The 17,189-nt window shown below is 38.3% G+C and overlaps 1 protein-coding gene across 1 annotated transcript in view; it reads left to right on the top strand.

Moving 5' to 3' along the window:
• Positions 1-5,203: 5,203 nt before the first annotated feature.
• Positions 5,204-17,189, top strand: part of DYTN (dystrotelin) — a 29,306-nt gene continuing 17,320 nt past the window's right edge. Inside the window, exons 1-8 of the mRNA XM_019473498.1 lie at positions 5,204-5,222; positions 7,329-7,403; positions 9,030-9,231; positions 11,313-11,398; positions 12,405-12,493; positions 13,168-13,239; positions 13,585-13,748; positions 14,634-14,745. Coding sequence (XP_019329043.1) covers positions 5,204-5,222; positions 7,329-7,403; positions 9,030-9,231; positions 11,313-11,398; positions 12,405-12,493; positions 13,168-13,239; positions 13,585-13,748; positions 14,634-14,745 — 819 coding nt within the window. The remainder of the gene's footprint in view (positions 5,223-7,328; positions 7,404-9,029; positions 9,232-11,312; positions 11,399-12,404; positions 12,494-13,167; positions 13,240-13,584; positions 13,749-14,633; positions 14,746-17,189) is intronic.

Genomic DNA, 17,189 nt, shown 5'->3' with positions numbered 1-17,189 from the left:
ATAAACTTTACTTTTTTTCCCTTTTCTCTCCCCCATCCCACTGTGGGGTGGGGGGAGTGAGCGAATGGCTGTGTGGTGTTTAGCTGCCTGCCGGTTAAACCACAACACTGTGTTAAATGAAATATTATTATACTTGCTAATTTTTTGTCAGATGTGAGTGTTTAAAGCAAAATAAAAAGTTTCCTGTTCTTTTAATCAGATACATACAGTTGGAATAAATTAATTATTTCTATTCAAGTAGAGGTTCAAACTCTGAACAGGGGTAGACTGCTTCTTACATGAGGAAACCAAGAGGAGTTTATTTGTTATTTATCAGCTGATATGGACAGAATGAGGAGGGGTGTCTCACTGGTATTAGAAAGAGGAGCTCAGAAAGCTGGGGTATCGCAAAGGAGTTGGAAGAGTGTAGTTTCTTATGTGAAATGTATATGGGAGAAGCAACATTTACAGGAACTGAGATATTACTGTTACAAGTATCTTCATGGAAGAGTTCATATGGGAGTTGTAGAGGTAGGTGTTGTAAAAAGTCTTGAAGAAAGTGGTTAGGAATCATATGTTTCATGAGGAAGTGGTCTCCAGGGAATTAGTTTCTAGTTGTGTATGCACAGAAAATTGGCTGAGTCTCTGAGAAGCATCTGGAGGCAGATGCCTCAGGAGAGCATAGCAGGGAAGGATGCTACCAGTAGTCTTTACAAACTACCTGGTTTGTTCCATAGCTCCTCCAAGACAGGAGAGGAAAAGTTAGCTTCTCTAATGTGTATTTACATTTTTTTTTTTTCTATATGGAATATGATTTGGCAGTCTTTTACTCTTTGAATTTTTTTATTCTACCTGTGGAGAAAGTAGTTCCAACAGACTGCAATTCAAGCACCAACACTGCACAGCTGTTAATGAGAAGGAAATTAACTGTTTCTACAGACTTATCGGACTTCTCAGTCACTACCTGAAAACCACAGGCAAAGAATTTCTTCTCAGAGGTTGGGAGGAGAAAAACAAAACAAATGTCTTGAATGTCTCTTGTATCCTAAATAATTCCTATTACATTTGCCTAGTGGCCTGCAGGGAAATTCAGATCTTTCCTCATGGAAGCATAATAGAATGGAAACTAAGGTTTCTTTTCCTAGCTTTTGCTTAGGAGAGAAAGAAAGAATAAAAATTATAGGAAAGCTAAAATATGATAACATATTCAAAGTTGGTTACAGTTTTAACACAGTGATAGACTTAGTCACCACTAAGTTTGGGTTTTCTATAAGTAATGTGATTTCTGGTACACATTTTCTCACAAGTTATTGAGTAATGCTATATATGCAGGATATTCATAGCATTGATGAATCCTACTACCTGGGTGTTAGGGTAACTGTGGAAAAATTTATGAAAACGGTCTTGAAGATAATTGTATGTCTTACAAATGTTATATGTATTCTGCATAAACCCTAGCATTTGGGTGTACTGAAGAGTGTGTAAGCTTTCTGGTTGGTCTGAACAATTCTTATTCTAGGACATTACCACTAGGACTTACTATTTTTCCTCTTTGTGTAGTTGCACCAACTGTTTGTTACAGCACACTGTGCTTTCTGCATTATTGTGCCAGCTTCCACCTCATTTTCAGTCTCTGTAGCAACACTGTTTCTCAGCAACTGGGAGATGCTTAGTAAAGGCCCCTCAATTTAGAAATATTGCACTCCAACCATAAGAAAAAAATGCTTTGAAACAAAGATCAAAGAAGTTTTATCTTTAATAATTCAGGATATTTATTACTAATTAATAAGTGTTCTCTGTTTTGACTGCTTAGACTATTACCTGATACTTTGATCTGGGCCTTTGCCAGGCATTTGTTTTGAACAGCATTCATTTAAAAGCAAAACCTTTAGAACTGTGTCTTGAAGTCAACTTTGAAGTGCTATAAAACTACTGGACTTCTCTGGCGGTGTCATCTGACTTCTGGGCCTTTAGTAAGTAGCTGAGAGAAAGGTAAGCACCGTTACTGTATTTAAGAGGAGACAATAATTTTGGCCTTTGAACACAACATAGAATGTTTTCACCCTTCACAGGAAACAAAAGTAATTGTAGTTTATTTTATGCATATTTAAAATGTTGATCATACGTTGTCTGATTTCAAAAGAAGGAAGGCTTCTGTGACCAAGTCAATTGATCTATTGGGAGAGTTCTGCTTTACTGTGCTGGTTTTGGCTGGGGTAGAGTTAATTTTCTTCATAGTAGCTGGTATGGGGCTATGTTTTGGATTTGTGCTGGAAACAGGGTTGATAACACAGGGATGTTTTAGTTACTGCTGAGCAGTGCTTACACAGAGTCAAGGCCTTTTCTGCTTCTCACACCACCCCACCAGCGAGTAGGCTGGGGGTGCACAAGAAGCTGGGAGGGGCCACAGCCGGGACAGCTGACCCCAACTGACCACAGGGATATTCCATACCATACGACATCATGCTCAGCATATAAAGCTGGGGGAAGAAGAAGGAAAGGGGGTAGGTTCGGAGTGATGGCGTTTGTCTTCCCAAGGAACCGTTACGCGTGATGGAGCCCTGCTTTCCTGGAGATGGCTGAACACCTGCCTGCCGATGGGAAGGAGTGAATGAATTCCTCGTTTTGCTTTGCTTACATGCGCGGCTTTTGCTTTACCTATTAAACTGTCTTTATCTCAACCGACGAGTTTTCTCACTTTCCTTCCTTCCAATTCTCTCCCCCATCCCACCGGGGGGGAGTGAGCGAGCGGCTGTGTGGTGCTTAGTTGCCGGCTGGGGTTAAACCATGACACTTACTTGATCTGATTAGTCTTTCTCTGTACTTTAACAAGTATGTAACATGTTTAAAAATGCATTTTATTTGCTAAAGTACATGTTCTAGGAACCTGTATAGGCAAACAAAATACATATAAGTAATCAAACATTAATCTTCTTGCACATGCCAATAGGATTCAAGAATAAGGCTACTCTTGTTCTGCACATAACAGTATTTGTGTTAATGGGATTGGAGTTTATAATTGTAAAAATTTATTTCCTGTACATTTGTAATTAATTTCAAAATGCCTTTTTTTTTTGTGGAAGTGTTTTTAAATATTAATAAAGGGCACATGTAGCTGAAATACAACACACTGACTGAAATAGTGTATCAATGAGCAGAGTTAGTTCAGATTTGATGTTTTGGCAGGCAGATGCTGGTTCTACTTTCATATGATGTTCATTATAAAGTAGATGTGCTAACACTGAAGTAGATCCTGTTCATTTCACCCAAGCACTCCTACTGCAGTCAAGATCTGGACTCTCCATAGAGTTTTGCATATAAAAAATGTAAACTGTACATATGTTCATAATTCCTTTCATAACTTTTTGGAGGGAGGGTTCATGGGTATGGTGTTATGATGTTGCACAATGACAGCCAGTTCGGTAAAACACATGAACACATACTTAACTTTGGGACCATGAATACCCTAGTACAAAAGTATAGTGTGTCTATCCATATGGATAATTTAAAGGTTAGATATTGCACTGTACTGGATAGAGAGCTTGTCATCTTACAGTAAGTATCAAGTGCTAATAGATTATGCATGCTGTATAACTCAGTGGCATCAGTGGATCTGTTCTTATTTGAGTGAGCAAATTCTAATGAGTGAGTTCTAATTTAAGTGAGTTTAACCTGTGTATTTTTACATTCATCCTCTTGCTTTATTTTATGTACCTTTGGTGGAGAGAAAAAAAAGAGGAAAACATGAGGCAAGCTGTGTGTTTGTAAGTCTGTCTTTTAGGTTGATACATGTAGCTTTCACTAAACACTTATGTTTAATTCATTGCTTAGAATATTCTGATTTCATTGATTTCCCTACATGGACTTTTCTGTCAAGCTATGCAGAGGCATATACTGCTGCACCCATTTTAGGAGTAATTGTATAAGCAAATTTACATGCCTCTGTAAATGTTGGGCAGAACTGCAGTCTTGCAGAACCCAGCGTTCAGTCCAAGCTCTAAACCTTAGTAAGGAAGAAAATAGAAGAATAGCAAAAAAGAAACATAGTGGTATTTCTTTCAAAAAAGGACTTAAATAGAAACTGTGGCATTGTAGTCTTTAATGAAGACGTTATTAAAGCAAATCTGTATTCCATTTTTTTAAATGTTTATAGGTTATTTAGAGACTGAAACACAAATTTGCAGCTTTCACCAATCAAAATGGTGAACAGCACATTTATGGTAGACTCAATGATTATAGATCATTGAATATTTATGCTTCCTAATTGGCCAGTATTCTGTCATGTTTATGACAAATGATCAATGACTCTCACTGGAAAAATGTAATAAAGTGAAAGTTTGGGTAAGTTCAGATTTAATACAAAATTTATTAAGCTTAAGATAGTTTCCAACTATTTAATTTTTATTTATTCTAGCAAATTTCCCTTTTTTCCCCACTAAAAGCCATATATGTGGCCTTTGGAGTCTCATATAACTTAGATCTGTTATACCTAGTGTTTTTCAACTGTAATATTAACTGAAAAATAGTTACTATACTGAATTCATATTCATATTTTTATGTTTAGAGCATTAATGAAATAAATCCTGAGGGGAAACATTCAGTTTCTATTATTATCAGGGACATAATTACTTTTGCTTTCAGGGTTGTGTAAAGAAGTAGACTCATGGTTATGCTTCCTTTTTCCCTTCCTTCTCAGCTCAAAAAGAAATAATGTCAGCTCAGCTGAAAACTTTAGTTCAGTTTGAAAATTTTAGAAAATAGACTTGTGAGCAATTGCAATCAGTGAATCTTGGGAGGTAGTCTGGTATAAAGGTATGCCCTCTCTGACCTGAAATTATATTATACACTATGGACTGTGTAGTAATCCTGTATGTAAACACTGGACTCTTCATTAGTGAAAGATCCAATTTCCTGTACTTAAAACTTGTTTTGGGGACTGTTTTCGCCCTGATACAATTTTGCAGTTACTAGAGTTATACCTTCTTTACCCTGAGCAGAGAGCATGCAGAACATGCAATTTTCTGGAGTTTCTCTGCACTTGGCACCAAAACTATTATGTTGTTTTATGTAATTCTGTTTAATTTAATCTTGGAAATGCATCCAGTAAATTGTTCAGATTAAAAGGTTTGATTTGAATGGTTTGATATGTCTCTGTCTAGAAAATGTGGTTTTATGCTTTGGTTTGTTTCGTTATAGAACGCCTAATGCCATCTGTTCATTTCAAATGGATCCAGACTTGCAGGGTAAGGATTTTTCTCCTTTTTTTTCAAGCTTTTCTCAAGAGACATTTCTGTGTCTGTTTGGACAGAAACTAATGAATTGTGGTGAAGTAATGCCACTTTCAGAATCTCTGTGCTGTAACACATAAATGACAAATTACACAGCTGTGCTGTCCTACCTTTATTTTTGAATCTGTCCTGGCACCTTCCCTGCCATTATCACCTTGGCTCATGGAATGACCAGGCACACAGGGGGCCATGTTCCCTAATTTATAATATAGGATAAAGTTTTTTCACATATTCTGGAGTAGGCATGAAGGATGGCCATACACTCTCTTTCTGAGTGCAAAATCTTAGCGGATACTTCATCTGCTATGTAACAAGTAGCGCAAAATGCAGAACTAGCAGGTAACCAGCTGGAGATGTCAGGAAACAATGCACTCTTTTCTATTTGTGTAGGAATTCCTTTGTCAGCTTCTCAACAAAGGGCGTTTATGAGTCTTGAGGTGACATTTGACCCACTGCAGAATGGTTACGTGCTGGTTTTCTGTCCAAAGGGGAAGCTCCATTCCTATGAGAAATTAAAGAGTTTAGTGCCCCTAAATAGCCTCTCATAAATAATAATCCTAAAATATTTTGTATTTTATTTGGGCTTTTTTTTCCTTTGTTTGCTGTTTTACTTGTGTGCTCTCGCAAATTAATTCTGGAACTATTGCTTCACAGGCACAGAATGCCCTACTTTGAGGCCACATTTTGTAAGGATGGACTTGAAGTGAGTAGCAGATGGCTACTAAAATAGATTCCCTCCACTTAGAAAGTCATCTTGCAGATGGAAGGTGTTTGAGTTGGATCACGTGTATGTTTCTAGCATTTGTATTTGAAAATAAGCATTTGGAATTTAATCCATAGCCTACTGAAAACTGTGGGAGTCTTTCTGTTACTTTCAAAAGAGCTTTGGATCAGTTTACTGAAGAAAGAGAACCGATCATGCATGAAAGTCAAATCTCATTTTTCACATTGTATGACATGCTATACATATATCTCCAAATAATATCACAAAACATAGTATGACAAGAGTAGGACTAAACAGATGGTATAGCAGGTATCGGCTTATTTCTGTATCTTAGGCAGCATCTGGGAACCAGCAGAGCCCTTAATTTGTTGACTACTAACATTAGTCTGGTACATTTGTGGGAAACCATTGCACACAGATTGGCTTATTTCCAGACTAAACAGGTAGAGAGTTTCGTGAGTTATTTCTACTCAGTTATGCATATTTGTTGCTTATCTTTGACCTTAATCAACTATGAGTAACTCTTCCTCTCTGAAGTACAGGGAGAAAGAGTCTCTGAGGACAGGAGGATAACTGATAAATCCCTTTCTAGTTTCTAAAGCTATTGTGAACAAGCCTTTGTTTTTGTCTTGAAGTTCTAGGTATGTGTGTAAAGTACGAAGTATAGGTCATGTTTGGAAGCCCTTACTTCCCACTCAGGAACACATCCTTTAGTGATGTGAAAGGAATGAGCTGAAATCATGTAGGGGTATGGGATTTAGTCAAGCAGCTTGACTGGGATTACTAAGCAGAGATGTCAAAAGCCAGTTGCTTTGGTAAATTGCTTATCTTCTTCTGAGGGAGTCCCAGATGTTGATCTTGACAGAAAATTTGTTTAATGCTTGAAACAATATGCATCCAAAACAATAATCCTGCTGTGCAGACTGACAAACTGTTCCTTGTAGAAGAGCATCTCTGATCAAGAAACTGTTTTGCCTGAAGAAATACTATTTCTTTATGATCTTGGCTAAAAGTATACACAGTGCATATCCTTTTTTCTGGTCCATGAATAGACTTATTGCCAAAGAGGCAGGTGTGCTCTCTATGTTAAATGCTATTTTTACAACTTGTCATGTCACTGGTCATAAGAAGACCATTTTTCCCACAAAGCTATTGGAAAAAAAGAAAAAGTTTTAATTTTTTTCATTTTTTCAAAATTTTCCTTCAAAGTACTGTGGGTTTTGATCAAGTCCAAATTTGGTTATTTTGATTTTTAGTTAAACAATTTGTTTTTCTTTCTGTCCTTTTTTTTTTAAATGAACCACTCTATTGTAATGTGTGTTTGTTTTCTTTCACAGAGGCTTTCAATGATGTTCAGAGCTCTGTCTACAGAACAGCCCTAAAACTACGCTCAGTACAACGTCTGTGCCAGTGTTAGTAGATGAAGAGAATCCTGTGCTTTGACAGGGAGAATAATCTGTAAAAATTTTGTGTTGCTGTCACCATGAGTTATTATGCTACTTTGCTCTCATTTTCCACCTGAGAATCTCAGAATGCATTATGAATGCTTAAGAGCTAGATAGTACTTCATATACAAATTGGTTTTTTTTCCCCTTTTGAATGTCAGTAGAAATACGTTAGTAAAATTCTAAAGGTATGGGAGAATCAAATTATTATTACATTCTGCAATACTGCTATGTAGACATCGCTGGCAATTATGAATCTTTATCTGTATATTATTATTCTAGTTAAATGTCAAATTCTCATGTGTTTCTTAGGAGTTGATTTATTTGAAATAATCGTGGATCGTTGAAAATGCATTGACAGGCATTATTATTAATACTATAAGTATTAATGAGAACAAAATAAAATATGATAGACCAGAAAACCCCTGGCTAGCACTCATTCTCCCTGTCTTTGAAGTGAGTGAGGATTCTGTGCAAGCAAAGAATTATGGAACAAAGCCCTGGTCACCTAGCTCGCTTTGAAATTACTGGATGTAAATTCCATATCGAGCTAAAATGCATGGAAATCTTGAATTTTCCACCTGAAACAGTCTGTTGCTGAAAATGCACAAAATTGCAAGTGAGGTCTTCAGAGTAGCACAGAAAAGATGACTAGTTTGTTGGCCTTGGCCATATTTTTTCATTTGGGCATGCTCTTCTATGAATGTATTTAGTCTGACCTCAGCCCTGATATGGTAAATCTGCCTGGCGCTATGTGTCACAGCACGGAAGTACCAACTCACACAGGTACTGGTTTTCATCAGCTCTGTTGTCTAGTCCTCCATGTCTCCTCTAGGCACTCATAGCATCTATCCCAGTTACTCTACTCCTCCTTGAACACTGGTGACCAGAATTGCACATGGGTTTCCAGATTGAGATTCACCAGTGTCTCACACTGATATTTTCCCATTGGCACTGGAAAGGCCATAGATGACATAGTCTAGGTTCTCTGCTTCTTCAGCAACCTACAAGCTTTCAATCTACTACAATCTTTCTCTTCTGATGTTAATTTTAATTGATCATGCCTCTGCGGTACTGAATGTGACCTTTAATAAACCATAGCGCTCTCTTCCCACCAGATTCTAGTTATTCCATGGCACATTTATAACACAGCCTGTTTGCCCCTTTCTTGGCCATAGTGCCCCCCTTCTCTTTGTATTTGTGCATGAGGAGAAAGCCTACATCAAAGCACAAATTGTTTCTGCAGTCCCAGGTGAGCTTTAGTTTGAAGTACTGAATGGTGCATAGTTTTATACTATCTATACATAGAATGAAGGTTAGGTCTATAATTTGGATGCAGTTAACCATGCTATTTTCCTTCCCTTCCTATCTATCCCAAAATCACATCCAGGGAATTTTAGTTGAGCTATTCTATCTTTGTAGCCTCACAAGTTTTGCTACATCCATAAACCCAGCAAGACCTTTCCCAGATTATTTCCTTTTTGTGTTGCATACAGACTTGTCTTAGGTAGGCACTTTTAATAAAAAAATGTCGAGCTTCCATTCCTGAAAAGGCAGGGATCCTCATTCATTTCTCCCTTAATTTTCCCACAGTGGATTTGATTGATGTTTCTCTGATTCAGTACATCCTATCAAGTGAACGGAGCCAGAGGGAAAAGCAGATTTCTCTGAAAGTGCAGCAGATCTCTGGGATGCTAATGGAACTGTTCCAAAGGGCGAGATTAGAAAAACCAGGCCAGGTAGATCCAAGAGCCACTGAATTCACGTTGAGCCTGCTAGCTGCCATGTATGACAGGTGAGAGGAAGCACAGATGTAAATCCATCGTGAAGTACTGCTAGACCAAGTCTGTTTCTACCACTCTTATACCATTTCTGTATGAAACACTCCCATTTTGATGGTATTTTGCTTGGTATACACAATAGGAGTAGTTCAGCTATAGGAATAAGAGGCACAAAGCTTTGTCAGAGAAACAGTGGTCAAATGTTTCCAAAATTATCTGGAAGTCTAGATGTCTGCCAGTCCATGCTAACTTTTTCTGTGAACAGCTTTACAGAGAGTAGCTCTTCTTTTGACTGCCAAGATATTTTGATACACTCCTGAAAAAGAATCCATATTTGCCTTTGAATGACAGTATCCATGCACAGGTCAAGAATTTGCCAGTCACTTTTCATTATTCATTTTTCTCCAGCTTAAAAAGTTCATCAACCAATTATGAAACAAAACTACTGTCTCATAACTAAGCTGATCAGCTAGCTCCAGTGAATAGCAAATAGTTTCTGGGAATAATAAGGAAGCAACTCGCAGAGTGTAGTTTTCTCATGTATTGTTTGTGAATAACTTAATTCACTAGAGGCAGGATTGGTTTGTGATTGTATCAGATTTAAAAGACAAATGCTAAGTTCATTGTAGAATTTATTCACCACAGGTGAAATTTATTCCCCTCTACATCAGAGCAAAGTTTTTTACTGAAAGCGAGTGAGATGTAAGTGGTCTGCAGGACTTATTCTTGAATCACTATTAATTAATAATATGATCACTACTGCTTAAGGTCCCATGTTATGAATTTTTTTGTACTTAAAAAAATCAATTAAGGCTAAGAATAAACTGGTGTATTACACTGGTTAAACCACGACAGAAACAAAGCTAGAAACATCAAGAGTATTTTGTAATTTGTGTGCACTGGGGGGAAATAATTTAGAAGAATCTTCTTAACAGGACTATCTTGGTCTTTTTTTCTGTTTTCTTAGGACAGTGTGTCATTTTCTTTTTGCTGTAATTTCTTTTTAAAAAAAATTTTCACAAGTTTCTTGCCATGTATATAGGATAGAAAAAGCTTCTTATAATTTTCTTCTAATCATGTTTTCTCTGTAGAGTGCTGTTCTCCACTATCAACACTGGAAAGTATTTCATGGCAAGAACACATAAGGACTTTTCCATGTTTATGTAGTAGCTTACTTAATAAGCTTACATAAACCATCATAAGGGTTTTGGATTGTATGCTTTAGCTTTAATCTTGGACATTTTTCTGTGAAAGTTCTGGAAAAGCTAAATATGCAAAATCAAAATCTAGAAACTTTTGACCTACAATTTCCCATGCAGCTCATACTTTAGAGACTACATTGCATCTTTATGCAGTATGCTCTGTAAAAATGCAGTTTATCTAAAGACTCTTGAAGACAATTTTATGTTATGATATTCTGAAGTGCAACAGTGCTTTGCAAAAGTGATATCTTAAATATAGAATTCCAGGATTTCCTGATTTATGGTTTCCAATTCATGTCTGCTTTGTCTTCACATAAAGAAATGTTTTTCATAAGGTGCCTATGTCGCAAACTTGGGTTCTAAATTAAGCTACATTCTTTATGATCTAACAGTCAAAACTAAAGCCCTGCTCCTGCATATATCCTTTTGAGTAAATTGAGTTGCAGTAAAATTAAAGGGAATCAGCCCAAGGGGAGCTCAGTACAGATCTGGGGCCACAGTGAAGCTGCCTGATGATATACTACAAAAAATGGATTGTGATCCTGCTTTCTCTTCCGTATTTGGGAAGGCTTTCCACAAATGAAGAGCAGAATTTGTTTAGGACATGTACTGTAAATGTAAAATTATATTTTACTTGGATTGTGAGGTCTTTGAAGGCGATGCTGTCTTTTTGTTTTATGAATGCATGGTATCTTGAACAGTTAACTCTGTAGTTATGTTCAGTGACAAAGGGTCCTAGACATAAAATATCACTAAACTGTGACATCAGTTACGTACCTATAAAAGGACATGAGTTTTGAAGTTGTCTTCCAACATAGCAACATTTTTTTTCCGTAGAGGTTTCAGTTTTTATATTCTTGGTGAATGTAGCGTAACTTGTTTTATTTTCCTAGATCTGGAACAGGTTATATCAAAACTAGATCTGCTGCAGCTGCCCTAATTGCCCTTTCAGGAGACACTCTACTGGCTAAATACAGAGGTGGGAAATGTATGATTTTGTATACTTGCCTAAAATACTGAACATAGGGGAAAATCTCCATTGTACTGTTTTAATTGCCCTTTCAGGAGACACTCTACTGGCTAAATACAGAGGTGGGAAATGTATGATTTTGTATACTTGCCTAAAATACTGAACATAGGGGAAAATCTCCATTGTAATTTTTTTTACTTTAAAAGAGAATACAGTTCTGCTATGCAAAAAGTAAATTTTGTTGACTGCTTAATTGTAGAGAAAGGCTGATGCAGAAGAATACTTTTCCATCAATATCCATAGCCATCTTTGCATAAAGAGTCTCAGAACAAGTCATAGTAAAGTTTAAGATAAGTAGAGCCTAAAAATGAAGCCAAGTTCTATTTGCTTAGCAGAAAAGAACATAAAACCCCTAGTTTTAAATTTTATTGGATTAGAAAACAATTTTACATATTTGATCCAGGAAGCTTTTAGAGCCCTTTTAACATTAGACAAAAATGCTTAAAGAACTAAGTATAACAGATAAAGGTAGCCCAGTGCAATGTGCAGCACAAAAGATTTCTGCCTGAATTAAATGCTCAAAATGGAGAACAAATGGACCACAAGTGGCATACTGGCCTCATACTCTCCCATTGCATATTGTGTATGTCCTTCCAAATGACAATTTGGAATTAACAATTCACAATTTAAATAGGGCATATCTTGTATAAACATATTTAAATATTTTTCTTACAGCCATGAAAATGAGCTCATTGTTTCCTTCATCCTTACCTGTCTTAGCTGCCAGGAATAAGGAATTGCCATAATTTCCTTGCTTTCATTCTCTTTCCCCTGCCTGTAGGAAGAAAGTATTGTCACAGCAGTCACTGAGTGCCTATTAGACAATAAAGGGGAACTTTCTTGAAGGGTTTATTTGGTAGGCTGCAATCATTGCATAGATAGTTTGAGAATAAGTAGCTAGAAGACACTTCAGGCTCTGTCAGGATTCCAGTTTCTTTCCTCTGGTTGTTTTCAGCTTTCTTCCAGTTTTACGCTGTCCCTGATGGGAAGGCAGCCTTGATTACCCGTGGTGCCCTGAGAAGCCTACTAACAGACTTAAATCAGGTAATGCCACTGCAGTGCTGTTACACAACAGATCTTGTAGGAGTATCCTAATCTAGAAGAAAAAAAAACATGGTTGATAAATTTTATGTTTGATTACATTATGGGACTGAGGTCAGTAGGGCACTCTGTGGACATAGGAAGCTACCACGCAAAGTAGGTAAAATAATCAAATTCTGTAGCTTTTCTCAGTCAGAGTAACCACTCACATCAGTGCCTCTGTGCATTCATTTTGCCTGAGCTTACAGGTCCTGGGAACAGTTGCATACAGCTGTTGCTAAAGCGACTCCAAACCTCAGATGTCTGTACTCACTAGAATAGCTTGCAGTTGCAGAAAAATGCCTTAGCATACAGGTATTTCCAGCTGAACTGGCACTGAAAATGGGATCTGAAAATGACCCTTGAGGTTCAAACCCAGTGTCCTTCAGTATTCTAGTATGGCAACGTAGTATGTTGATCCATTTCAGTAAGTGAGCTGGAAGCAAATCATTGACACATACTGAACTATGAAATTGCTTACTGATGGTATGAATATGAACAGGTTTTCTTCAGAACAGTATGTAAAATGGCATTTCTATAGATGCTTCACCATCTGTATGCTGTCCCCATCTCAGCAGAGCATGATGGGAACAACTGGTTTTTATTGAGGTGTTTCTGAGCCTTTCTTCTTGATGCAGATCCCAGCCATTGTGGGAGAAAGCTGCACTCTGTCCTGTGTGGAAATTGCGACTCACAGCTGTTTCCATGGGGTGAGTGAAATTCTGATGTCCTGGGAAATTATTTTGAATGTTGCTGGTTGATTAAAATTGCAAGCCTATCACCATACAACATCGACCAGTATCTACTTTTAAGGGGCAGGCCTGTTTGTCAGTCTCACAGTACAGGAGGATTTATATCTATAGAAAAGATGCTCAGTAAGATACTACTGAAGACTCTTGCATTTATTCCAAAACCTTTGGAACCCAGTAACATCTTACATGAATGGAAAATCTATGCTAGCAGAGTCCAATATCAGAGCTTTTATTAGGAATTGTAAATGAGACACCAGTTCTTTTCAAGTAAATGGCTGAACTTGAGACATGTATTTTTTCCAGGTTCCGAATTCAGCAATTGTTGAAGAAAAATTCCTGTCTTGGCTGAGATCGGAGCCTGCTGTTCTCCTGTGGCTCCCTACATGTTACAGATTATCAGCCACAGAAATGGTTTCTCACCAAGCTAGATGTAGAGTCTGCAAAATTTTCCCTATTACAGGCCTCAGGTGCGTCAGTAATTACTGTAGTCTATAGCATCCACATAAATAGTTCTTACCATTGTTTGCATACTCTACAGGCTCTAACTGCTGTATTAAGCAACAAACTTCAGACATAATCTAATTTAACAAGTAAGATAGGGAAACAGAGAACCATCACAGGCTATTGCTCAAGCCTGCATCCTGTTTCTCTTTAGTTCACTAGCACAGACATGATTATGGAGACTTGCTGAAGGTAAACCGGTAGTTCAGTGGTAAAGTCAATTAAACCCATGTATCTCATTTCTTAGTTCTTTGTCCCATAATCAGGTGTATTAACTGGCTAGTTAAGTTATCCATCTTAGCATCTTATTCATGTAAGTAATCATATAAAATGGCCTAATGGTATAACAAGAACACTATCCATTACCTACTGATCAGAATGCTCAGAAAAGCATTTTACTATTACTCTCTTCTCACTAATAGTAAGCTTGCAGGTTTAGTTTTTTGCATTTTTAGTTTTTTGCAAAGTTGCAAATCCTACATCAATAATGTAGTGATCTTACAGTTCCATGAGAGCAGCAAATAGAGATAAGCTGGTGCATAACAAGCATATGAAGATGTAACTGCATTCTCAAAAATGAAGAGACTAGAACAACTGTTTCTTCCTTGGACTGAATTTTGATGCAGCAAATAAATAATACCAAAATCATAAGTGGGCTCTGGAGAATAGTCCACTGTCATTTGGACAAAATAACTCTTGCATTCAGAGAATGCTGAGGAAAGTCATTATTCTAACAAAGGTGCTTCTCTGCATTTCAGAACCGAGGGATCTGGATTTCCCGTAATCAAGCTCACTTATATCAAGTCCTTACTTGTGGGGAAGTAACTTAATCCTTCTGTTTTCCCTCACAGGTATCGCTGTCTGAAGTGTCTCAATTTTGACCTTTGCCAAGTCTGCTTTTTCACTGGCCGTCTCAGCAAACCACATAAGAGTTCACATCCTGTTGTGGAACACTGTCTGCAGGTAGAGTCCCATTGTACTGATTCATTTCCCTGTTCAGGTTCTTCGTGTAGGCAAATAGGCAGTAGACTCTTGAACTACATTGAGTATGAAATTATGTGTGCATTAGCCGTAATGGCCATGACATATTAGCATTATTAATCTGGGAACAAAGTGTCAGGGAAAGGAAAAAAAGGGGCTTCTAACTTTAGAAGGAGTGTTCTGAAATAACTGAATAGAGCCATGAAATGTCATAGTGCAAGTCCTCTTCCCAAGGAGTTTTATGGCAAGTTTGCCATTTGCAGATTGTCCTTAAACCTGCGGAAAGGGCCCTCAGTATGTCCCAGTGCTCCTTCCTCCCAGTCCCAATGCGGACTCATTCAGAAATTAATTCATCCTAAAATTGCACAAACTCCTGCATGAAATTTCCTTTATTCCAGAGCTTTTCCACTTTATTGTAAACCTTTTGGACTCATTTGTCTCTGTCAGTTAGGGATGCAGCGCAAAGAGGCAGCATGGGCCCAACTAAGCTCACCTGCTTGGGCTCCATTACGGGGGCAACTTGTGCTTTCATCACAATAGTGGTGAAGTTCAACACTGGCAATTTCTGTTTGGAAGATGAGCTTCTCCTTTGAGCAGGAGATTCCAGATCTTGCACACAGCAGCGGACAAGTTTTTTTGTGGATCTATATAACAGTATCTTCTTCTGTTCCAGTAAATGAGCTGAAAAGCACCCATGAAAGTTTCCCTAGTAAGCTGTACTTCATGGTCTCCTTCCTGAAACCCTGCATTAACATGAAAGATATCTGGGTAGCCAGTGTCTGTGCCAAAACTAAAGAATGTTAGTTAGACTGCTCTTGCACTCACCCTTTGTCTGGGGGAACATTAAACTGTAGCCACTTCATTGTTCTCTTTCTGAAAACCAAACCCTATTCTAACACTGTGAGAAACTATATCTGGATGCTCAATATCTGCATTAAAAATAACAGATAGGTGTTCATTCCTCCAAATATTCTTCCCCATCCTCCACCTGTGAGAAAGTAGGAGAATCAAATGGCAACTGATCTCCTCATGTAGAGATTTCTAATAGAGACATTAAAATCAGTGTGAATGGAGAGTGAATGGGAGTGTGTGGATGTGGAAGCACCAGAAGGAAGGGCAGGAGGGATATAACAAGGCAGGAGATGATGCAACCTAGATTAGCTGGTCAGCAAGATCACAGCACTTCCACACACAGCTTCTCAGGACAACAAAATCAGGAAAACAAAAGGTAGCGTGAAGCAAAGGACAAACTGCCATTTGAAGATGCCATCACAAGGCATGAAGATGTGAAGGTAAAGAACAAGACCTGTACCTATAAGACACCCAAATAAGGGGACAAAAGATCACAACCACTGCCAGCTCCTAAAGGAGCTAAAGGCACATCCAAAAACCAGCATATGGTCACACCAAGAGGAACCCAGGAGGCTTAAGGAGAACTGGCATCTCTTTTCCTCCATGTCACTGTAAGTCATCATGGCCATACCATGTGTATACATACACCTTGGTGTGTGAATGCTGGAAAGGCTACTTGGACACATGTATGTTAGTGCTTGTGAGTGAGTGAAATCAGTTTTGTCTTAAAATGAAGTCCCCTTCCTCTCCTATACTGTCTGACATTGAGCTTTCCCACATTGTTGCTGCAATATTGCAACTGGATCACTGAACTTAGGTTTCCTTTATGAAGCCCTACTCTAACACTAACCCTGTAAATATTACTTTCGTGGCCAAAGTCTATACCAAAATTAAAAATATAAGCTACTCACTATGACAGATACCATTTTTATACCCTTTGTGTGGGACATAAAAGAATCAGTAGTAAGCCACTTTTCCCATACCTTCCACTCTCAGCAGATGCTCTCCTTGGCTGGGTAAGTTTTCACATTGTCTTTATCAGGGAGTGGTCTGTTGAGTGGGGATTTGAAATATCAGCACTTGTTTTCCTTACCATGCTGACACCTTGTGGTAACGTTATTACCATGTTGAGAAATGACTAGGAGGCATGCTGTATGTCTTCTTTCTGTTTTCCTGTTCAGTCTGTCAGGGCTTACCCCGTGTTCTGCAGCAGTCACTTCCTGGGGCAGAATTGGTTTGTGTCCTTCTATAACTTCCTTCTCCAAGTGGTAGAGGAGCCAACGAGGAGAGGTGCTGTGCTGGACCTTGTTCTCACCAACAAGGAGGGGCTGGTGGGGAATGTGAAGCTCAAGGGCAGCCTGGGCTGCAGTGACCACGAAATGGTGGAGTTCAAGATCCTTAGGGCACCGAGGAGGAGGGCGCACAGCAAGCTCACTACCCTGGACTTCAGGAGAGCAGACTTTGGCCTCTTCAGGGATCTGCTTGGTAGCGTGCCATGGGACAAAGCCCTGGAGGGAAGAGGGGCCCAAGAAAGCTGGCTAATAGTCAAGGATCACCTCCTTCAAGCTCAGGAG

This window comes from Aptenodytes forsteri, unplaced genomic scaffold (assembly GCF_000699145.1).
Source record: "Aptenodytes forsteri isolate BGI_AS27 unplaced genomic scaffold, ASM69914v1 Scaffold183, whole genome shotgun sequence".
Classification (NCBI taxonomy): Eukaryota; Metazoa; Chordata; class Aves; order Sphenisciformes; family Spheniscidae; genus Aptenodytes; species Aptenodytes forsteri.
Note: the sequence above shows the minus strand (reverse complement) of the source record. Positions and strands in the feature narration are given on the sequence as shown.